This window comes from Euphorbia lathyris, chromosome 10, assembly GCF_963576675.1.
Source record: "Euphorbia lathyris chromosome 10, ddEupLath1.1, whole genome shotgun sequence".
Classification (NCBI taxonomy): domain Eukaryota; kingdom Viridiplantae; phylum Streptophyta; class Magnoliopsida; order Malpighiales; family Euphorbiaceae; genus Euphorbia; species Euphorbia lathyris.
In genome coordinates, this window is record NC_088919.1 from 17,807,295 (window position 1) to 17,832,793 (window position 25,499).

The window sequence follows — 25,499 nt, forward strand, 5'->3', positions numbered from 1 at the left end:
GAATTGGTTAGAATCAAAATTGAATCGGGTTGAAGAATGTAAATTATTATTGGAATAAAAATATAAATATTGAAATGAAAGATCGACCTATGATTGTTATTTTCGAACTGTAGTGAGCTAAAATTATGTTATTACGATCATTTTCGAACTGAGCTAAAAATATGTTATGGAATAAATATGGAATTAATTTTCACATGCATGGTTAACGTTTTCCTGTGTTAAATCTCAGTAGTTTAGCATTTTAGGAATGTTTTAAATTTTACGATTTTTATATTATTATTTTTTTGACGTATTTAGTATTTTAAAAATAGATAAGCTGTTTTATTGTATTTAGATAAAATCCTCAAATTATTTTTAAAACGACAAGGATTGATTATATAATTTGTAAGAATAGATTATAAATTATTTATCGGGAAGGAAAATAGTATGGATATTAGACTACTTTCTAACATCAGAATATGAACAATATAGACAACACATTGGCCCATTCCAGCAATAGCGAATCGGCACAAATGCCTAATAAATAAATAAAAGGGAAAATTAAACCCTACCTGGCCTCTCTAATATCCAAATTTTTATCATTTAACACTTAAACATTTGTTCTCGGTCCATTTTGAACGTACAACCTTTTTTTCTTTCTCCAGTTAAATAGGTTAAATATCACCTATAGAAATAAATCAAATATTACCAAATAACACAGAGTAAACAACAAACTTTAAAATACCATAGGAGCACTTAATCCTGAATAAAATTTATTTAAGTTAAAGGTACGTTTGTTTTACCTAATTTGTTGTTGGAAAAAACTGATTTTTCTAAAATGTTCTCCATTTATAAAAATTTCATATGTAAAAAGAAAATAATAGACCACTAACCAAACACCTGAAATATGAACATGAAAACAAACAACCAAACACCATCTCCCCCTTCACCTTTTAATGAGTCATAAGGATACAAGTCGGGTAGGGACTCTCCATCCCCATCGGTGACCCGCTCCAACGGGAACAGAAAATCACCGATATGAATCCCCATGAAACAGAAATAATTTTATCTCCCATAACGAAGATAGAAAGTGATAACCCCGCCCCGTGAGGATCCCCAGCCCCGTCTTGTTAATCCCGGAAGAATTCCTAACGGATCCTCAATTATTTCTCATTATAATTAAAATTATATTTTAAATATTATCATTTATAGCATTACACTTAAATTAAAAAGACTTATTTTTAAATAAAAAATTAAAGGGAACTAAATAAATATTTTTATTAACAAGGACTAAATGAATATTTTTAGGATGATTACATATTTTTAGGATGATTACTTATACTTGGTGTTTCTTAGAAGTTTTAGTATATACTGATTTTGGTGATTCCTCGCAGCGACTGGAATACAAAATAGAGAAAAAAATGTTTTTAAACAGAAATGGGAATCCCCGTGGGAACAAAGATTCCCCGCATGGACGAGGATAACAGGATGGAAGACAAATCTATCCCCGTCCCCGCGAATCCCCGACTAGTTGGGAACGGAGATGGGAAATGCATTCCCCACCCCGCCCTATTTGCATCCCTAGCGGGTCATGAGAAAAGGCTAACCACCAATCATCTAGACTAAAAAAAAGGACGGCCCGGTACACTACGCGTCCCCGCTGAGCGAGGGTCCGGGGAAGGATCCCACCACAAGGGGATACTGGGAGCAAGCCTTCCCCTACCAATCATCTAGACTAAAGGGCGGTCCGATCGCACTACGCGTCCCCGCTGAGCGAGGGTCTGAGGAGGGGTCCCACCACAAGGGTGTACTGGGGGCTAGCCTTCCCCTGCCAATTTATTTGGCAAGAGACCGCTCCTAAGACTCGAACCCGTGACCTCTTGGTCACACGACAACAACGTTTACCGTTGCGCCAAGGCTCGCCCTCCACCAATCATCTAGACTGATTCAAAAAAAAAAAAAAAAACACAAGAAAGAAAAATAGACAACCGATTCTCTGTTTCCCTTGCGAGTAGATTACTATTACAAGCAAACATATTTAAAAGCTACAACATTTTTTAATCATGGTAATGAGGGGAATGATAATTTTTGCATCCCTTTCCTATCTCTACTTTCTTTTCCCATCTGCAGCTGAGCTCTCCATTTGAAGTAATAACAGAACAGAACAATCAAGACAACGACACACTAGCTAAAGATACATTTTCCCTCCAACAGCCAAGAATGATTTGCCTATGACAACATGCTTCATAAACCTCCGTTACCTGATACTTGCTTCCACCAGCCAAGACTGATGAGCATTGAATTGACACTTCCAATAATATGTCACAACATGAAGATACGTCCGTTGTTGAGGTCTACATATAAGGCTCCAATCACCATAATTCTTTCATTTTACAATCCCTTTCGTCCACCCTCCTGTCCGGATGAGAGTGATTTCCGGACAATTGAAATCCTAGATAGTATTGGTTACATCCATTACTGTTACCCAGGGTGTACATCTGTTGTGAGCCTTCTTTATGAAAATAAGACTCCACTACTGCGCCACTTCCAGTTGATGTCTTGGCATGGGACTGAGAGGGCAATAGTGCAGATCTTGACAAGTTGGTGTTTGATTTTGAAGCACTTTCAGTAAAATTATTGGCCTTATCAAGTGGAGAGTTAACAGAATTCTTGTCAAACTTCTTTGTGTTCACAAATCGCCCTCCACAACCTCTTGCTCGTCTCATAGCATGTAAATGTCGGGACTCGTGAAGATAAGGCTGTAAAAATAACAAGAGGAAAAGCACACAGCTTTAATATACATCTAGGAGTTAAAATCTTGAGCATTTGTACCAGAACAGACAAAAGGCTCAATGAAACAATAAGTTACCAAGATCTATAATGCAAGCAAATAGTAAATAATTCTCATACTGCAAGCACTCCAAAGTAGCTCATAAAAACAGGTAAAAAGTTACTAGCACCCTTTACTTGCCAGTTACCATTTCGCACTAGGAACCGAGCAACCAACTTGTCTTATTATAAAGCGAGGTTGCTTGAGCACTTGAAACAGGGGAGCTTAATAGATGCAGTCAGACAAAGTTCAAACACTAGTTAATAATACTTCACATTCTATTGACTTGATTTGATTTGACTTCAGAGAAACTGGCAGTGGTTATCTTCCTTACTACATTTTTAATTAAAATTGATAGAATATCTAGCTGGACAACCAATTCAGTTACACCTTGACAGCCATAGTTATTAAAGGCACATGACGCACTTGCAAAAACAAAAATATAAAACTATACAACTAACATAAAAATGCAATGAATACTAAATCATGATAATATTCTTAAAGCATAGATAAATTTTAAAATGCAAAATAAACCCCATACTAGAAAGCTAAAGTTGATACTAAATCCTAAGTTCTAACTCTCTTCCTCTTCTAATTCAAACGAGTAGTGTATAATCTTTTCCTTTTCAATATATATATATATATATATATATTTTTTTTTTGCTCATTTGGGACCCCTCAGATGAGATGACAATTCATTCAACAAGTGTTCCAGATATGATAACTGTAAAAAATAAAAAATAAAAAAAAATAAAAAAATAAAAACCCTAAACTGCCCCTATGTCACCAAGGTGCTTCTTGGTGCATCTTTGGAAACTGCTCGTTAGCGCAAAATGGCGCACCAGGCGCCCCCTCCATGGGGGATGTCATGGCGCTAAGGCCTGCGCCTGGTGTGCCAAAGGCGCGCCTTCAATTACTATGTTGACAACCCAACAGATTTCAAATTTTTGACCATTCCAATTATAGGGGTTTCAAATCTAACAGTATGCAATCCTAATAAAACAAATTCATAAACCATTCTTCAATATTATTTTATTGGTAGCTATATATAACTGATTCTCGAAGGTAACCCAAAATGCATCCTTCTCCAAATTCCAATTGGTTACTGAATGCAAACCAAAATGTGTCCTCCAAATTCCAAAATCCTCTCCCTCACTTCTCTCTCTCCCTCACTTCTCTGCAATTGCAAAAGCCATTCGTCGATCCTCCCTCTCAAAACCATAGCAACTGCCTCCCTGTCCCAAAATACTTCTCCCTCTTTAGTCCTCCCTGTCCCTGGTCAAAGTTGACTCCACATCCCTAGTTCTCTCATTCTTCCATGCCACTGCTAGGCTGCCCCTCAGTTCACCGCTGTTCGTTGGTTGTCTGGCTCACTCCCTTATGAGTCTTCATTGAGCTCGATAGTCCCTATAGAGATGGCTTAAAACCTAGAAAACTCGACTGGAACGATTTTGATAATAGTGAAATTATATAGTGGTGGTTCAGCGGATGAAACAAAATATATGAAAGAAGTAAAAGATGCTATAGATGATGAGGGAATCCCAATCCTGCAAATTAGCAAACCAAAGAGCAGAAAAACCTGTTGGTTATTCGGGTTCTTACAAAAAGGATGCTCCTAGACTTATGATTTCTATTATGTCCCCTAATTCCTATAACTACTAGAGGAAGAACTTCTCAAAAGAGGGGATGTAGTCTATGTTCCAACAAATAAGTGTAGCTAAACCTTGAAATTAATCCTAGATTTTTCTGAAGAAACTGACCTCTAGTAATTGTTGTTTTTTTTAGAGCAATAAGAAACTTGAAGAAGACATCTTTTACAAGACTGTTAGAATAACTAATTTTAGGTAAGGACTGGTTGGCAATTTTAGGATTTTATTTCTCCATATATAGCCTCTAAAGAATGTTCATTCTTTGGTTGAATGGAAGTATTTGGATGTAAGAAGACAGTATTCCATATCAGATGGTTTACAGAAATAATGTTTTAACATACAGACAATATGATAATACTCAAAACTGTATCACGAAATTGATATAAAAGTTGCAAAGAAACTGAACACCAAGAATCAAATAGAAACAGCATTAAATAATGGCTAAGCGCCTACATTTAAATGGACAAACACAGTTATTACCTTTCTAACTTTTATCAATTTCTTTTCCATCTCAGCCTTAGCACGTGATTGTCTTCGTCTCAGAATTCCATGGTACTGCTTGGCATTCACATAAACAGGTTCTTCTGCCATCTCAAGGGGCAGTACCATCCTATTGGGATAGGCTCCAAGATAAAATGGATGGACCTATATCAATCCAACAATTTTTATTAAAAAAATTACAATATAACCTGCCTGCAAGAAACATTGTCACCTAATTAGTAGATATCTAATTCACCAGTATACATATAAACAAATTCAATATAGAAGTGAACGCAAAGCAACTTTTCATATCACTTTTAGACTTCAAATCAAACTGCACATAATAAGGAGAGCTATAATCATTTAAACTTCAATTCAACACAAGCAAACAAATCTTGGAAGACAGACTATGACGCACTATTTCATAAGATAAATCAATCAAGAAGTGCAGAAAAAGTTAGTGTTCCTAGTATAAGAAGTTTCAGATATAGCCACATCCACGAAAATAATCCCAATGCTAAATTCTTTGTGTGTTGAACCAGTGTCATCTATGTCGAAAAATCAAGCAATGCTTGCAGAAAGTTCACTGGTTACAAGGCAAATGATAAAAGACTTGCACATACAAATAATCTCTTAGTTGCCTATATGCATTGTTTTTTAGTAGCAAAGCATATAATATTATTACAAGTTGCAGTCAAAAATTTCATATTTAAATTCATTACAATAATCTTCAATAGCAAAGTTAAACAACAGAAGGCACCGTCAATCTTTTCTATCCTCAGCTTCTATTAGCAAACTCCAGCCAATTATTAAAAAATTAGAATATAAAAATTGTCATTCTCCTCTTAACTTCCTGTCAACCTAACATCTCAATAAATTTAGATTCCGACCAAAACTGATCTTTAAGTCACTGATTTAGAAATGGAACTAATTGGGCATCTAGACCAATGAATTAAGCAGTAAAAAACACAATGCAAACTGAAATTTACAGCAAGTTGCTTTCAAGCCCTATAAGGTCCATGAGGAGGAACAGTTTCTGCATTCAATAAAATTGTGGAACATAAAAAATCATACACATACTAGGAAAAATTTCCCACTTCAAACCCCTGTGTCTTCCCAAAGCAATACACAGGGAAAGCACAACAAAAAATGCTATATCCCCCAATAATAACAGCAAGTAGTAACATGCCAAAAAATGTCCATTGTTCCACTGTACACAAAATTATTTGCGAGATGTGAGTTAATCCACGAGTGGAAGAGGAGGAGAGAGATTACAAACGATTGGCTAGCAAGTTCTGCTTGGATAGGTGGTGCAAGATAGTCAACTGTTGGCGGCATGATGGACATGGAATGCTGTGGGTATTTGTGTTCTTCTTTACATTTTCCATCTGCAAATGGAAAAGAACATTGAGTATGTAAACAAATAACATATATAATTCTCCTGCAGCGAGAGGTAGTTATCCTTAAATTGAATAATCTAAGAACATCAAGTTTAACGCATATACTTTTGTGATTTGCATTCAGTTTCAAGCATACTTTCTTTCTTGTATTCAAATCATATGCCAGCTCAACTATGTTCTCACATGCATATTAATGGAAAAGTACACATGCAAACAAATTAACAAATGGAATTACACATTAGCTTAGTAGTTTACCATATGAATATACCATTATTTAAACAAGCATAGTGTATATGATAGATGAGCTTAATGCATATGAGAGTCACATATCTCATCCGCAAATAATCATTCTATACAGTTCAATACTTCAATCATCCACATATGGAAATGACGAACCGATTTAAGATCTTCGACATTTGGACTATAAAGAATGCAACAGATATTTAATCTGAATAATTTCTGTAGTGTTAATTTGAGTTAAGGGGAAAATTATATACTGTCCGAAAATAATAAAATAACAAGAAGAAATATTATATTAATTCACTACCTACATTAAAGATCAAATATCATTTCAATAAAATGGAAAGCTGATAATCAACTGCAGAACAACAAATTATCAAGTGTTTACATAGCTTAAAATAAAAGCTCGCATTTAAAAGTATTGTAACAGGACAGTTGCCATGACGTAACTGGTTACCTGATTGTGATAGTACAGTGAAATGCATGTCCTTATCAACATGACTTCTCTTATCTAGCTGAATAGCTTGTGACATGTTTACTTGGCCACCAAAACCATCATCAATGTACTTTGACAAAGAAGAATTTGTTGTGCTTTCCTCCATCTACCCAAGAAGAAAACACATTATTCCAAATACTATACCTAACCAGCACAGTTTTATTGAATTCAAACAAGGATTAATGCTATTAGAATGTAATTCTAGATGGCCAGTAAGCCCAGTATTATTCAGTTTCATTTTCATTGATTCTTATCAAACTAAATATACAGTTTCCTCATATGCTGTACACAATTTGTGGATATAGAACTAATTGCATGTGCTATGTTTAAAACATTTTTTCTGGTTGCTGTACTTTGTTTAAAAGATTTACAACAATCAATTTCTTGCATTCAGCTATGATAGAAATTTTCCAAGTAAAAGAGATTCAAATGCAGTTGCTGCCTGTCCACATACAAAACCATTGCAGAACAAGACAAAATACCAGGACCCTGTCCTCATTCTACAAAACCAAAATGAAATTTACAATGTAAGAAATACAAATTTAAAGAATTTTTAGAAAATTACACTCTACATGAAAGAGAACATATAAAGAGAAATAAAAACAATATGATATCTGGAGCGCCTTACGACAAGTTTCAATAATGAAAGAAAGCATTTTAAATGCGGGAAGAACTAAAGTTCAGAATCTGCAAATTCAAATTTGGATCCATCACTTTTCTAGTGGTTTTCTGCAACATTTAGACAATGTGCACCAAGAGTCAGAGCAATAAATTAACCTGAGTTTATTCAGTGCCAAAACAACTACTATTTGACTGAGGATGAAGACCTTAATTTTGTCCAACATAGAAGGAAATTCTAACAAGAAAAAAGCCCATTACCTACAATAGAAATCATTACTGAGAGCCTAATATTTGCAAATTTCTAACCAATAAGGCCTAGATAGGAGTTGAGTAGCTAGTAAATGAAATAAGCTTATTAGCAAGATTATTGACAAATGCATGTCACAATTTTAACAAACAAAGGGCGAGCAACTCTCATTTCAAGCTTTGGATCAAACAAACCAAGCTTAATGTTTTAGACCCTAGTGACAAACTTGTGATCAAGAAAAATCAAAGGTATTAAATACAATAACCATGTTAAAAAAAATTAACACGTTCGAATTATTAATTTAACATAAAGCTTCTTTTCTGCTTGCATCTTATCATATAACCTTATACAGTTTCAAGTATATTCGAAAAATAAGTCAGCAAAGGACAACCTTATTCAGTTTTATAATTAACCCACCATAGGATACTCATGGTCACATGCTGATTTATCTTGTTATATTATGGACCCATTATATCAAGGGAGAAATCAGTATATATAAATAGGCATTTTCTTTAATAGAAAAGCATGAATCCTTTTTTACTTGCTCCTTTCATATAGATGAGAAAGGAGAAAGGAGCTTTTGTAACTTCAGGTTCTTCTATTTTAACCAGAAGCAATAATAAAGCATAACTTAGTCAGGTAGATATATAACGTTTCCTAAACCAACCTCTCAAAGTTGATTGAAAACATCAATCTAAATCTAGAAAGACAAAAGTGAACCTGGTTCCTGTTCAATATTGTATTGTTGTCAACATAACAACACAAACTTGAAAATTTCTAGGATCAGCTAATGTTATAAATTTTCTCAACTGCTCAAAGCTCATTAGTATATGAAGATTAACACTGATGTTAGATAGACGCATGATCATGTTCATCCAAAGTTTTCTTAACTCAACTACAACAAAAGGTTATCCTAATATATATTCATTGATAAAAGATATTCCATGAGATATCCATGAAAAACAGAAATTAGAAGACATGCATCCGTTTACAAATGAGAATACAGAAAAAATGAATATTATTTTAAACTCCTGAAATCTTTTCACTGCATTTATGGATTACATTTGATATTGTAACTTTTGACTTGATCGCTCTACGTAAAGAAGAGCTCTGTCATATGGCTGTTTGCAATTTTAAAAGTAAAAAAGATGAAAGGAGAGGAGAGGAGAACAGAACACAGCTCAGATGAGAAATTTGACTTTATTTGTTAACACTGATGTTATTTCAACATAAACTTGACAGATAAACCAACAAACTATCATCATCCCTAATTCTACATGCCTTACAAATTACGATATTGATTTTATTGGTTCGAACTTTTTCCCCCTCGACTCTCATCAGCCGTCCCAAATTTCCGAAAATATAAAAACTCATGGATTTACCAATTACTAGAAAGAAGAAAATCCTCAAATTGAAAGATTTAGATATTATGCAATTGCAACCTCAGTCACAAGAAGAATAACGCATACAATCATATTCCATGCTAACTCATCAAAACACACAATAACAAGTATAAAAATAAAAAAAGTCACCACCAACCGGAAAAAGAAAACTCGGACAATTGAAGATTCAAGCTAACAAGAATAAAATTCAAATTTAATCCTAAAGAAAGAAGAGCATGAAAAAGGAAAGAGGAAGCTGGATTATCTCAAGTTAGTAGTAAATTGAAAGATTGGAAGAAACAAAAACGAACAAGAGATCGACGAGAGTTTAACTTACGGCGGAAGACAATAGAATTTCGAGGGGGCTTCTGAATATACCGATTTGGAGGAGGATTGAAAATTGGCGAGCAGAGGCGGGAGGAGTATTGCAGAGTGTGGAAAACGTTTCAACGAGAGAATTCAAAAGGAACGGACACTTGGCAAGGGAAAAGGAGAGACTTTGCCAGCTTCCTATAATCTCTAAACTACCTTTACTTGCAATGACCAAATTACCCCCTTTATATAGCAAAATAAAATTGTCACTTGGAGTTGACATATGGTTCTTTCAATTTTTCCAATTAAAAATGAAAAGCATTGGAAATACCTTCACCATTAGTTACAATTTTCGCACAATCATATCACATCATTATATTGCTAAGTGGTGCGATATAATTTGAGTTTAAACTTGTTGGAATTATCTAGGTGCCTTAAATAAACAGAAAAATAATTATGGAAGGTTAAGAAATAGGCAGCCCCACTCTGGATAATATTGAATAATATAAAAATCCAGTTAATAGTATGAGTCTGTTTCAACCTGGAACGGTTGTAACGGCAACACTCATGGTTCTGCAAATCAATACATCAAACTTGGATAGAAATATACATGATATTGACACCTCTTTTAACTAGTCCACGTGGTTTCGACTATAGAAGATAGGGATATATTGGTTCATGTGTAATATAATTAATTATGTGATATCGTATTTTTCCTACCGAAGTTTTGGACCAAAGTATTTTAGGGCTTCGTTGCAGCGGATGAACGAAGGCTAAGTTACTTAGTTGGACTTCGGCATGTGATGAACCGAAGTTATCCTTCGGTACAACTGTATGTGTATGTTGAGAATTTCCTCATGAGCATAAATTTTTGTTGTCGTGTTTTGCATGCTTCATGCTTCTTGATTGATCCTAGCGTTCTCAGTTCTTGACAAATGTCCTTTTAGCATGTCTACTCCCACTAATCGATGTTATTAATGAGTGTAATTATACCATTGTTTCAACCTTTGGGTCAATTTGAAATAACGTAATGATTGAAAATTCCTTCTTTTATTACATTGCCTCATTATTTTCTTTCAAAATCCTATATAAAGAGGATATTGTCTTTTTGGCGATTTTTATGGGTTCTTCCCCATCCTCCAAGTTTCTTCAGAACTTAGCAAGTTTTCTCTTTTACCTTTATTTTCTTTATTTATGGAAGAACTCTAAGAAATCTCCTTCTACTGAAAACCTCAAAGATTTGACCCATCTATGAACATTCAGAATATAGTTATGGCACCTCGAAAATCAAAATCTACCAAGGATGCTGAAAAATCAAATAATGCAGAGAAGGTTACTTCTTTCGAGCATACTAATCTGCAGGTTTATGACCAACCCTCGACCTTAACTGCATAAGAATGGTAGGCATATTGGCTACTTATCTGAAGCTAAATAAGATGGAAGCTAGTTTGCCTATGGCGTTTGGAGGCCTCTAGGGTATATAGGGGTGCTTATCTAACTGTTGTAATTGGGGATAAGATTTCCCCTCTCGGATGGGATGATCAACATGCTGAAGGAGTTCAATCTTTATCCCTACCATATTTCACCAAATGTCTGACTCGAATTTATTGTCTTTGCCAATATCTGTGAAGATTGAGAGATCAACTTAACCGAAGCTTTCTTTTGATTTTGCTGGACATTGATGAAGAAGGCTAAGAATAACATGATTTGTAGGCAGATGAACACGCACTGAAAGACATCTTCGACTGGTAAGATGTATAGTGTAAAGAATTTTAAGACAAAGTGGTTTTGGCTAAAGGGTAGCCCCGCAATTCCAAATGGAATTTAAGTTGACGGCTTCCATTTTCAAACTACCTAGAATGAAAATCCTTATAATCCAAGCACATGGAAGCATGAGCATGAACTGAGCGAAAAAGAGAAAGTCGATCGCTGACTTTTATTTGAATACTCCATTTAGTGGAGTTATTATGTGATGTCGTGGAAGTGGTTCGGGATAACATCCCTTCGACCCTTAAGGGCTAATAAACGCTCTATGAAGGTGACTTGTGTTTTGACTTTATTTTTGTTTTCGATTCTGGCTGTAGGTATTTCTGTTAACATGTTTATTCATGCCAGCATGATAGCTTGTTTGAGAGCCATTGAGGAGGCCAAGCCCGTGCGTGAGAATGTTGAAGTCGGAACATATGTGCCTGCTGGCCAACCCTTTTACGTTAAACTTAACGCTTCCAATAATGGCGAGCAAGTTTATGTTGAAGTCCATATGTTTTCTTTTATCTCCTGAACATGAACCTCCAGCTCAAAGCGAGATTGAGACCCATTAGGAGAGTGAAGTAAATTCAGAGTCTCAAATGTTGAATATCACTATTTTAGAGACTATTGAACAAACTTTGTAGGAGGAGAGGCATACTACCTCCCAAGAGCCTTTAAGTGTTGATGTGATCCAGACGTGCAGGCTTCGAGTCTTGAGACCAGTGCCTCCCTTACAGTTGAAGGGACCGCCCAAAAAAAACAAAAGAGCCAAAAAGGGATATGGATTCTCGCTGCTTCTTTTGTTAATCCCTTATCTAAGAGGAAATAGAAGAGGGATATGGTAGACAATTTTGATTCATCTAAGTCTGTGTTCAATAAGACAAACATTGCGGAGGTAGAGAAAGGAAAAAGGAAGTTTGGCTGGGAGCCTATGATCGAAGAAGATGAGACAATGTACCCCAATTGCAACCGTATCATTATAAGTTTTTCTCTTCTGTCTCTATTAACATTTTTAATATTATTAGTTTCGTACGATTATTGACCCTTTATATCTTTTGAGTTTTAGTTGTGGGATAGTTTGTATGGAGAACGTGCTGCATTGAAAAATCTAGTCGTGAATAGGGATTTGGCCCGCTTGGCTTCCGAACATTAAGCTTTTTTGGAGGTTCTATGTTGATGATGGCTTGAATTTTATCTGGATTCACTTTGATGTCCATTTGAGAAATCACGAATCCCAGAATTTTTCCCGAAAATACTCTGAATGTGCATTTCTCGGGATTTAACTTAAGCTTGTGCTCCTGTAAAATAGCGAAGATGGTGGCCAAATCAGATGCACGCTCTACCATTCGGCTTTTAACAATCATATCATCTACATAAATCTTAACTTTATCGCTGGTGACATCTTTGAATATATTGTTTACCAGCCTCTGGTATGTAGCACCTGCATTCTTAGTCCGATTGCATAACATTATATCCGTATGTACCTTCATTCGTTCTAAAGCATGTTCACAAGATATCTTCTAAATCCATTGGAATTTGGTGATATCTAGTTGCAGCTGCTAGGAGCGAATAAATTGCGTAGCCAGTAGTTGAATCTATCAACATGTCAATACACGACAATGGGTACAAATCCTTATGACATGCTTTGTTTAAATCAGTGAAATCAACACAATAGGCACCATTTTCCATTAGCATTTTTTACTAAAACAACATTAACAATCCACTTCGCATAGATAGTCTCTTTAATATGGTGACAGTCCAGAAGCTTTTTTACTTAGGCTTGAATGACTTTTTGCTTCTCAACCCATGATTTCGCTTCTTCTGAATGAATGAAGTGGCGTATGGGTTGACATTTAAAGAGTGCTTCAAGAGATTAGGGGATACCCATGTTACATCTTCGAGGCACCAAGCAAAGGCATTAACATTGGTTCTTAGAGTTGCCACTATATCTGCTTTAGGTTGCTCTAGGATTTCCCTTCGACCAACCATACCCTTTTTTAAATTACCAACTGGTTTTTCCCTTTCCCTTCCCACTTCAACATCATCTTGTAACAACTTTATATTCAGAGAGGCGATATAAGTCTCATGGGCCATAAATTAGTTGCCTTGAGTTATGGCCATGCCATCTTTTATTGGTATTTGCCACGCCAAATGGTGGATGGATAAAGCACATGCTGACTCAGACAAAAGTGGTCGCCCAATGATTACATTATATGGAAAAATAGAGTCAATTGCCAAAATTTTGGCTGTTGTGTTCCATTTGAATTGAAATCGTCATTTGTGTGATGGCCAGGAGGGGTACCGAATGTCATGATATCCCTACAAAAAGCGACAAAGTAGGAATTAATTTCTCTGGATTAAGATGTAATGCCGCATAAGCCTTGTGGGTGATAATGTTCACTAAACTTCATGTGTCTATAAAGCCCCTTCAGATTTTGTACTCTTTAAGCAAGATCTCAATAACTAAAGCATCGTTATGTGCATGTCGAGAAAAGCTTTTGAAAGAAAATTCAGATCTTGACTTAGCAATCCGCTTTTGATCCTTGTGAACTATTTTTCTCTTATCGAATGGTCCTCCTTTAATCCACCAAAAATTACATTTATAACTCCTCTAGGAGCTCGCTCAAATTATAATGTTTATGTTTGGATTCTCTAGGCTTGATGGAATTTTTAAGGAATTTGTCTAATTTTCCTGCCTCAGCCATATTGTTCAGCTCAACTGCTAGTTGCTTACAGTTTTCAATGTCAATGTCATTCACTTTTTTGGAAATCGTAGTATAAGTGGTTGTACCTTTGACCTGATGCTTTCAACTTTGGAGGATATTGGATGTGTTGTCTATTTGACTCCACCAAATAGAGAATTTCTTTTCGAGGAGTGTTTAGGGGAGCATGATTTTGATCTGATTGCTCCTTAGATCTTTTTATGCTCATCCATGCTCCTGTCATTTTTGGACTCCTTTGGCTGATGAACCGAACTTAATCTCCATTTGAGTAATGGATTTAGCTTGTGGCTATCCCATTTTACAAAATCACGAGCTCTACTCATCAGGTCAGGAAATGTCATCGACCTTCGAGTTGTCAGCTCCTTTCGAGAGATCTTTGCTTCTGCAATTACTTGTCATTGCCTCAACTGCCCCATCCACATTCAGATTTTTAATATGGATGGCCATGCGTTGGAATCTCTCCATCCATTATTTCAACGATTCGCTTGCTTCTTGAACAAGATTATTCAAACTTTGCATCGTTTTAATCTCTAAGATAGGTGATGAAATGACCAATAAAATCTTTGGACATTTGTTTAAAGGATCTGATGGAGCTTGGCAACAACTGGTCATACCAATACGCAGCTGAATCTCTCAAGGCTGTTGAAAATAAACGACATATGAGAGCGTCAATAGTCATCGTAGTTTGAAGAGCCTTGAGAAAAAAAATTCAAATAAAGAGTAAAGGTCAATCATACCATTATAGTCTTTGAGAAGTGGATATTTGAAACCTCTTAGCATAGGTTGACTCATGATTTTCGCACTAAGAGGAGTATCCGTGTTAGTAGTCCTTGGCATCATTGATTCTAACCCCTCATCTTCATGGCATGATGAAGCTCCTTTCTAATGAGATTGTACATCTCCTCTTTCAAGGAACTTACCTCCTCCACCTTCGGTTTAGGCTTTGGCCTTTGATTTATTCGATTTGGAGATCTAGAAACCTCTGGTCTTTTTCGGTTCACTTCATAATGATGAATCAAAGATTTAGTGGAATCATGGTGAATGCCTCTATATCGCTTTGGGGATCTGGAACTTTCAGATTTTGAAATCCGGTTAAGAGGTGAAGGTGATCGATAATGCCTTTGATATGAAGGACTCGCATGATTTTCTTCGATTTTCCACGAATCACTTCAGGTTGAGATTTTTCTGAGAATCCTTTATTCTTTGGACAAGTCCCGACGTCATGATGTCATGTAGAACAAGTCTTAGATCCATGTCTAACTCCATACTTATTGGCCTCTTTTGCCTCCTTAAGCTCAATTCTCATTACCTCCATCTGAGTTGCATCCTCCGCTCTGAGAATGTTCATAGACTCCTGGATGGATCTGCTATTGTATATCAGTTGCTTTGTAAGACCATCTATGAATCGATGTTGCTCCTAGTCCAATGATCCCAAACAAGCATCAATTCTCTGATCTAGAGTTGGAGAAATATAAAACGGTTCCAGTGGATTGTTGCTAGAATCAATCAGACCACAATTAGATGCAACCGGAGTGCTTAGAATGTCAGTAGTTTGCTGGAGAACTAGCTGAACCGCAAAGCTATGTAGATGAGCCATTCACACAAAAATCGTTCACACTCACCGCACCAATTGATGTCTTCAATAATGAATAACACTTTTCGATATGTCTTCTGATGACCTAAATCAATAACAAACAGTCAGGGAGGGGCCGAAATCCAGCATCCCCTCTCTGATGATTAAGTTAGCAAGATACTTTGGATAAAGTGTAAACTTGAAAGCAATTACTTGACTAAAAGTATAAATCCTTTATGTTTAATCCATCGAAGAAGAAAGGATAAAACTTCTTTCAATAAGAGAATGTGAGTAGTAAAAAGTACATTAAGCTCTGTTTCTAAGGCTATAATAGATGATTACATACCTAAAGTGTAATGAACTTTTACACGTGTTAGCACCTGATTGTGTTCAGTAATGCGTCTTTCCACATGTAGACTCTTAGTTGGCTTCAAATTTATTTCCTTTTATGTCATTTCGTAATGTATGGCGTGATATAGAGAAAGGGAGCGTACCTTTAAGATCCGAACACGTGTTAAGCTAGATAACTTCCTCTTAAAGTTTCTAAATTGTCGTACAACCCAAATCCTTTTAGCTTGCTTTAATATGGGCTATTGGTACATGGCCATATTGTTGATTCGGTCGGGCCTTTGTATGAAATACGTATCGAATTGGAAGGCTTCTATATAGATCGTAGGCCAATTCCCCTAAAGTCGATTTTGCTTAATTGTGAAATAATATGAAATTAAAAACGAATCTTGTTAGATTATTATTTTAATTATCTACATTTCTTTAAAAACTAAAATACTTTCATTAAGCAGAATCATGATATTTATTAAGATCAAATTGTAAATTTAGACAAATCAGATAGAATCTATATTTACTTTGTTTTTTTTATAAAATAGGCCTCTTATTTTATTTTATGTATTTTGAGCGTTCAATTTTATTCGCAAAACTACTTACATAATTAACATAAAAAGAGATAATTATCTATAACTCTAGAGTATACCTATTTAATTTTCCTAACAACACTTTGGAGTTTTCTTGAAATGTTGCAAGTCAATCTCAAACATAGACCTGTATTTTATTTTTCTATATTTATTTTGCGATGAAACTCGATTTTTCTATTCAATTGAATAATAGAACAAGTAAAGTTAAATTGCACGATGGTATAAAGATATTATCAAATTTCCCCATATTTGGAAAAAGAAATAAAGCAAGGGCATATTGGTCAAGAAAGAAAAATCCGAAACAACGAAGCCTAATTGTCTTATTCGAATAAACTGTAGTTTGCATGTCCAAATTAAGACATCGCCCACTTAATTAATACTGATAACGCGCAACGTGTCAATCGATGGACCATTATCATTCAAAAGTGGGACCCAGTAAACCCCAATTATAGGTGGCACGTAGTAGATGGAAGAGTTTGAAATGGTAAACATAGATAAAGTCCAGTTAACGGCGTTAGGGCTGTCGTGGTGTTAGGTAGCAGATGGAGCGGCCCCTATAATTTAAGATCTGGTGTATGTGTTAAGCGACAAACATAGATCTCGAAGATAGCGACATGGACGTACACGTGTCCGCCCGCAGAGAAGGAGTGTATTATAAGCCGCCTGATTAGGGGACACGTGGTGTTTTGGATTCTTATGGGATAGCTAAAAGAGGACAGATCATCGAGCAGTGATGCTCTTTTGGTAGGAAACAAAATATAAGTTACGTCACTTTTTGGTATCATCACGTCATCTATTAATACTATACTCCTTTGGCTCTTTCTAGTTCCACAATATTATAAAGTCATAACAATACCATTTGTTGGGCCGGGCATAATACATATTATTAACTGCCAATTTTACATCTGCAATTTTTATTTTATTTTTTTCATTTTACTAAATGCAACTCGTTTATTTATTTTTTTTTTACATTAGACCTATGTTTTCGTACCACCATAAAACATTTTGAAATTAAACTAGTTTTGGATTAAAAATAAGATGGAATTATTTTGAATAAGAGGGTGTTTGTTTCAGTTTTTCGGAGGAGCGTTTAGCGTTTCACTCCAAACCGCAGGAAATATAGCATTTGGTTAGGTTTATATAACCGCAGCGTTTAACATTTTCTCTGGAAACTGCAGCGTTTTGGAGCGTTTCACGAAAAGCTCCTATTTGGAGCTTTTCATAAACAGCTGTTTGTAGTTATTTGTTATTAACAAAATTATCATTCTTATTTCCACAAAATCTGTTTATTCTTTAACATTATTTATATTTTTACAACATAATTATCGGAAGAACAAAGTTTTGTTGCGTTCAATAATTTTTTTATTTTTTATATAGATTATTTTTGTTAATTTGTGTAACACATTTTTTATTTTATAATATGATAAGATGCAAAAATACCTTTAACATTTATAGTTATGAGCAATTTTACCCTTAACGTCTAAAATGGTGCAATTATACTCTAATGTTGGCAGCCAAAAGCAATTTTACCCATAACATTGACAAGTTGGGTCAATTTGAGAAATAATTTATTAAATTGTCTTCTTGGTCATAAATATTGTCATCTACACTTCACATTTGCACTATTTTACCATTTTATCATCGTTAGTAACAGATCACAAACATATAATTAGACAGCTAATTAAACAGCTAATAACAACCATCTAACATCAACAGCTAACAGTTTACTGCAACTGCAAACAGCTAACAGCAACCGCAACAACTATTAGCTAACAGCTAAACCAAACAGGCCCTAAATTTAGACAAATTTATTATCTTTCATATTTGAATTTTATAATTAAATATAATTCAATTAATTAATTAACCACCACAAATCTTAATTCATCAGAAATAAAAGGGGTAGAAATAGTTTTAACGGTTGGATGGTGCAAATTCATCCATAGTAGATGTGGTTTCAGTAGCTCCAGAGCCCCCTATATCTTCACCCCAAGGGCCGGACACGTGTTAAGCCTAATCGAATTTACAACTGTATCTAAACCAGTTCAATCTTCAATCCGTACTCTATCTATCTATCTATCTATCTATCTATATATATATATATATAAAAGGAAGTAAGAGAATGTGGCAAGTTTGTAAATAAAATGAAATAGAAAATTATTTTATTTTTTTCTTTAAAATGTATTTGCCCGGCTTTTCCAACCTCGTTTTTCAAAAAAAAATTATACCGTTGCACTCATCTTAATTAGACGGTCATTTTAAGATCCCAGAAGCTCAGGTAAGAAAAATTCTGGTGAACGGAATCCGGCGATCTGTTTTTCTGTGAGAAATAAATGCCTAGAAATTTTTTGAAAAATTTCAGAAAATGTAAAACATCATTCTGAGAAATTTTAATTCTTGACTCAAAGTGAGATTCCTTACGGTTTAGCCCCAAATCAACAGAATCCGGCGATTAGGTAAGCGTATTCCGGCAAGAAAATAAAATTCCCAGAAAATTCTCAAAAAATTCCAAAAAATGTACAACATTATTCTGAGAAACTTTAATTCTTAGGTCGAAGTGAGATATGTTGAAATACCCTTCCAACATGATTTTGATTTGACAAAATTATTTAAGTTAATCCATGATTAAGACAATTAAATTTAAGTGCTTTGATTTAATTGTACTAATGCGTTTGTTCAATATTGAGTATAAAAATGGTTATAAGAACAGGAATCAAATTAAGACAAAACATAGTCAGCATGACAACATAGCGCGGGCTGAGTAAAGAATAACTCAGTACGAAAGAAGGCAAGTCTTCTTCAGAACCGAAGCTTACAAATGAAGTTGATCACAGAAGCTGAGTAAAGAGCAACTCAGCATAAAAGAAGAGAAGTCTTCTTCAGGACTATATCTTGCAGAACGAAGCTGACCGTGGAAGCTGAGTGAAAGGCAACACAGTATCGGAATTGGCAACAATCAAAGACAACGGTTATCAAAGTCATGCTGAATGATTTTAAGACAGCACCAATGATCCGTTTGCTAAAAGACAAGATCCGACAACTGTCTGCACCAATAATAGAAACCTTGGAATTACGCAAAGAGTCAATTTCGAGATGCATGGGTCAACTGTCCGCTAGCTAAAAGACGAAACCTGTACAAGAAGACAAACCTGCGAAGAAGAAGACAAGCCTGGCACCTGCGGAATTCGGACGATAGGATTACCTTCAATGGTTCCTGACCCTACTATCTTACCCTTTTTGTTGTCTCCAAAACTTACACTTCCTCCTCGTTTACGCTCAAACGTGATGAACTGAGTTTCATCATCAGTCATGTGCCTCGAGCATGCGCTGTCAATATACCACATCTTTGACTTCTCAGCACACCTCAAGCTTGTTGAAACACCTTTCCACAGGATTTTGATTTGACAAAATTAATTAAGTGAAAGTAAATATTCTATAACACACTAAGTTTAAATGCTTTGATTTAGTGTTACTAATGTGTTTGTTCAATGTTGAGTTTATAATTTATCATAAGACATAAAGATCATAAGGCTCAAGCCCTATATGGAAATCAAGGCCCAAGTCAAACAAGCCAAAGATCACTCAGCCCGCGTATCTCCAAAATGTCACCGTTAAAGTGATGAAACGCATGCTGAGTAAAGAATGATCGAGAAGATCCACGTAGACAACTTCGGTATGAAGCTGCTGAGCTGTCTCGACAAAATGTGCAAGACAGCTACTGACCATAAGACAGCTTCCAGACAAAGTATTTCCTCATTAGGTAAAAGTCAGAAGACACAACAAGCTGTCTGGTTGACATTACCCAAAATGGTGGAACATACTGACTCACTGACCGAAGAACAGAAGACGCTGAAATCTGATTGGCTAACGAGAATTGCTGGCAGACTCAGTGAAAGCGACCTGTAGCCGTTTCTCTCCAACGGTTATTTTGAAATTCGAAATAACCAGAAGCTCTCACAGCTCTCTATAAATAGTCCATTCAGAATCCACATTCTGTGGAGAACTTTGAGCAAGAGCCGCTACGCTGACCAAACGTATACAAAAGTTCTCCATCAAAAGCAAAGCAAAGTTCTTACACTACAAAGTCTATTCATTTGTGTAAAAGTCTAGAGTGATTGTTTTTCAATCATCTAAGGTGTTCTAGCAATTGTTGTTTAGGACAAAATCTTTATCATTTCTAGAAGTAGAAAGGAGAGGCTGGGTACTCGGTTTTAAGTACTCAGCGGAGAGATTAGGATTGAGTAGAAGTATAGAGGAAGGTACTCTTGTCATACTCAATTGCTGATATTGTAAAAGGTTTGAGGCTCTACCTTTAAAGAGCTCAGTAGAGGATTTGAAATCTCGGAGGTGTTCCGGGGACAGGACGTAGGCTTAGAAGAAGCCGAACCTGGATAAATCTGCTGAGTGAAGTATTTCTAAACCTTAACTCCTTATTCATATTGCTTGCTTAAAACAAACTAAACCTGACCAAGTAAAAGAGGTCAAGCTGAGTTGTGCGCTACCAACGAGAAGGTTCAGGAATAGACTCTAAGTGCTATTTCCTGACCTAAGCAACGAAGCTGTCCTAGTCACTAGTTGACTAAGCCAGTGTCTTGCTGAGTGGTAAGCGCCGCTGTTAGATAAACTTTTCTTGAAGAAAAGAAATCTGCCCAACTTATTTTAAAAAAGGTAAAATAGTTCCTAACCCCCCCTGGAACTATATTTGCAACCTTACAAGGGACTAACAAGTGGTATCAGAGCCTAAAAGCTCACTACTAAAGGTCTAACAACCTTGAGTTGATCCATACCATGGGCGAAAACAGCACTCGGTTTCTCCCTGGAAACCAGACAACTCAGATATTACCTGAGGGACTGTCCATTACCAGGCCTCCCCTATTCTTCGGGTCAAACTATACCTTTTGGAAGAATAGGATGAAAAACTTCATTCAAGCTACAAACATGAGTGCCTGGCTGTCTATAGTCCAAGGCCCGTTTGTACCTGTGAAAGTTGTTGCTGGCCAGTCAGTTGTTAAAGCTGAGGTTGAATGGACAGAGGATGATCTTAAGAAGCTTCAAAACCATGCTTCGGCTATCAATATGCTTCACTGTGCGCTCGATGCTGCAGAATATAACAAAATCTCAGGTTGTGAGTCGGCACAAGAGATCTGGAAAAAGCTGGAAGTCACCTACGAGGGAACAAACAAAGTAAAGAATCCAAGGTGAATCAGCAGATGAGACTGTACGAGCTGTTCGAGATGAACAATGATGAGGGCATTTCAGACATGAACGCAAGGTTCACCAACATCATTAATGAGCTCAAGAGACTTGGGAAAATCTTCACTGAGGAAGAACAAGTCAAAAAGATACTCAGGAGTCTTCCAAAAGACTGGCAAGCAAAGAAGACAGCAGTTGAGGAAGCTCAGGATTTAACCACCTACAAATATGACGAACTCATCGGTTCATTGCTGACCCATGAGATATCAATGAAGAACTTTGAGGTGAAGGAAAAATCTGATGACAAGAAGCAGAAGTCACTTGTCATGAAGGCTGACTCCACTGACGGGAGTTCAACTGATGATGAGGAGATGGCTATGTTTACAAGAAAGATGAAGAGGCTGTTCAGGAAGAACGACAAATATTCCAAAAAGCCTTACAAAAAGTTTGATAAGTATAAGGCTGACTCAAGCGACAGCAAATACAGAAAGGACAGCTCAAAGCCCATTACATGCTTTGAGTGCCACCAAGATGGCCATATTAAGTCAAACTGCCCCACGCTGAGGAAAGACAAGAAAAGTGGGAAGAAGGCAATGGTGGCTACTTGGAGTGACAGTGATGAATCTTCATCAACAGAAACTGAGGCCACCGAGTCAGCGAAGATATGCTTTATAGCTGACGAACTTGCTGAGCCATGCATTTCTGAGCATGCTGACCAATCTGATGAGTCAGATAATGAAGAGCAATCTAATGAGGTAATCTCACTCTCTCAACTCAGAAATGAAATGGGTAACGCCCTGAGTGATCTCTATACACTTGTTAAAAAGTATAATAGGAAGATTAAAGCACTCAGCCGGCGCTGTGATAAAGTAGAAGAGGTCAAACTGAGTGACCTCAGATACCTTCTTCAAGACAACTCAGTTTTGCATGAAAATATGAAAATCATTCATGAGTCTGTCTCTGAAGTCCAGTCAGTTTCAAAGAAACTGAGGAAGGATGTCACAACCATTCAGAACCAATTAAAGGTTCCAAACAAAAACAATTTTCCGCTGAGAACTCAGTATCAAGGTACACAGTACCAAGGTACTCAGCAGAGAAGAAATCCCCAGCGAAAAGTCCAATGTGATTTTTGTGGGAAGTTAGGACACACTATTAAAGTGCGCTGGCACGCTCAGCACTAGGGTGCTGACAAGTCAGTAAAAAATCCTAAACAGAAGGTCAGTTGTGACTTCTGTGGAAAGAATGGCCATACTGTCCATGTATGCCGCCATAAAATAAAATATGATGCTATACCTGTTGCACCTAACAAGTCAGGACCCAAAAAGAGTTGGGTACCTAAAAGTAACTAGTTACAATGCAGGTAAGCCTGAGATGTGCCGAGAAGTCAAAGATGTGGTATATTGACAGCGCATGCTCAAGGCATATGACGGGTGATGAAACTCAGTTCATCACGTTTGAACGTAAACGAGGAGGGAGTGTAAGTTTTGGAGACAACAAGAAGGGTAAGATAGTAGGCTCAGGAACCGTCGGAGGTAACCCTACTATTGAATCTGTCTCCCTAGTTAGCGGACTTAAATATAACTTACTCAGCGTAGCTCAGCTATGTGACAATGGGAGAAAAGTTATATTTGATGTTACTGGATGTAAAATATACGAGGGTAAAACTAATGAGTTAATCTTAACTGCCCCTCGGATAGACAATGTCTTTATGCTAAACCTCGAAAAGAAGTTTTCAAAAACTGTATGCTTAGTCACAAAGGAAGAAAATTCCTGGCTATGGCACAGGAGACTTGGTCATGTAAGCATGGACCTCCTGGCCAAATTAGCAAGAAAGCAATTGGTTGAGGGACTGCCTGAACTTAAATTTCAAAAAGATCAATTATGCCATGCCTGCCAAGCTGGAAAACAAACCAAGCAATCTTTTCAAAGTAAAAACATTGTCTCAACTAAGCGTCCGTTAGAAATGCTACACTTGGATCTCTTTGGTCCAGTCCAGCCGCTGAGTCTGGGTGGAAGAAGGTTTTCCTTGGTTATTGTAGATGATTTCTCTCGGTACATATAGGTTATCCTGCTGACCAGTAAGGATGAGACTTTTGAGACATTTTCAAACTTGGTTAGAAAAATTGAAAATGAGAAAGACCTAAAATTAGCTCATATCTGTAGTGATAATGGTGGAGAATTCAAGAACCAAAAGTTTGTTGAATTCTGTGAAGCCAGCGGCATTGACCACAATTTCTCTGCTCCTAGAACGCCTCAGCAAAATGGGGTTGTTGAAAGGAAGAACAGAACTCTGGTTGAGATTGCCAGGACAATGCTGGATGAGCATAGGCTTCCAAAGTATTTTTAGGGAGAAGCTGTCAACACAGCATGCTATATTCTGAATAGGGCTTTAGTTAGACCTATACTTAAGAAAACCCCATATGAACTTTGGAAAGGACGAAAGCCCAACATTGGATACTTTCGTGCCTTTGGCTGTAGGTGTTTTATTTTAAATACCAAAGATAGCTTAGCCAAATTTGATTCAAAAGCTGATGAGGCTATCTTTCTAGGCTACTCAACAAACAGTAAAGCATACAGAGTTTTTAATAAGAGAACTCAAGTATTAGAAGAATCTATACATGTGCAATTCGATGAAACTAACCCTGCAGGAAGATACCAGCCGCTGACAGAAGATGAACCAAACTCAGCACCTGCTGATCAAGAACCAGCTACTGAGTCCTTCATAAAACGGCTGACCAAGAGTAAGAGTGAACCTAAAATTACTTTCACTGACCTATCTACTTCTGCAGAGAATGTTGAAACACAGATAGAACAAGACACAAGTCTACCAAAGGAGATAAGAGTCCCAAGAGGGCATTCAGAAAATGCAATTCTTGACTCAGCTGGAAATACGCTGATGACAAGAAATCAACTAAGGAAGTATCTTGGCAATGTAGCTTTTGTCTCAGTACTTGAGCCGAAGAACTTTGCCGAAGCTGAGGATGACGAATTCTGGATGAATGCCATGCAAGAGGAACTCAATCAGTTCAGGAGGAATAATGTATGGGAGCTAGTGCCACATCCTAGGAGCCAAAAGACCATTGGAACGAGATGGGTCTTCAGGAACAAGCTAGATGAGCAAGGAAACGTAGTCAGAAACAAGGCAAGACTTGTAGCTCAGGGCTACAGTCAGCAAGAAGGTATTGACTACGGTGAGACCTTTGCCCCAGTGGCAAGGCTATAAGCTATTAGGATTTTATGTGCATATGCATCTTACATGAACTTTAAACTGTTTCAAATGGATGTCAAAAGTGCCTTTCTTAATGGAATAATAGACGAGGAGGTCTATGTAAATCAGCCTCCAGGGTTTGAGGATTCTAAGTTCCCAAACCACGTTTACAAACTCAAAAAGGCTCTATATGGACTCAAGCAAGCACCACGTGCTTGGTATGAGAGGCTGACCAACTTTTTACTGACTAGAGGTTACGTCAGGGGTCAAGCTGATACAACCTTATTCATTAAGAGAAAGGGTAAAGATACCTTGCTGGCTCAAATATATGTAGATGATATTATATTTGGTGCTACTAATGAATCTATGTGCAAGGAATTTAGCAAACAAATGCAGACTGAATTCGAAATGTCAATGATGGGAGAACTCAACTTCTTCCTCGGACTTCAAATCAAGCAAGGAAAGAATGGCATATTCATAAGTCAAGCTAA

At 36.6% G+C, this 25,499-nt stretch overlaps 1 protein-coding gene across 2 annotated transcripts; it reads right to left on the bottom strand.

Moving 5' to 3' along the window:
* Positions 1–1,957: 1,957 nt before the first annotated feature.
* Positions 1,958–9,934, bottom strand: LOC136209299 (nuclear transcription factor Y subunit A-4-like). 2 transcript variants are annotated; one of them, XM_066000730.1, is made up of 5 exons: positions 9,662–9,934; positions 7,036–7,180; positions 6,214–6,326; positions 4,939–5,103; positions 1,958–2,738 (listed from the first exon to the last, which is right to left on the bottom strand). In XM_066000730.1, exons 1-5 carry the CDS (start codon positions 9,917–9,919, stop codon positions 2,352–2,354), a joined length of 1,068 nt encoding a protein of 355 aa, XP_065856802.1. In that variant the 5' UTR covers positions 9,920–9,934; the 3' UTR covers positions 1,958–2,351. The 2 variants fall into 2 exon arrangements, with proteins under 2 accessions (XP_065856802.1, XP_065856803.1); XM_066000731.1 differs by lacking the exon at positions 9,662–9,934 and adding an exon at positions 9,482–9,595.
* Positions 9,935–25,499: the final 15,565 nt, after the last annotated feature.

What these genes read in the sequence shown, in the direction of transcription:
- LOC136209299 (XM_066000730.1), bottom strand. Translation starts at nt 9,919, where the DNA reads ATGTCAACTCCAAGTGACAATTTTATTTTGCTATATAAAGGGGGTAAT. An exon ending in AAATTCTATTGTCTTCCGCC is followed by an intron (nt 7,181 to 9,661) that starts GTAAGTTAAACT and finishes CTTCTTGGGTAG; the next exon opens with ATGGAGGAAAGCACAACAAA. An exon ending in AATTGATAAAAGTTAGAAAG is followed by an intron (nt 2,739 to 4,938) that starts GTAATAACTGTG and finishes TTATTTTTACAG; the next exon opens with CCTTATCTTCACGAGTCCCG.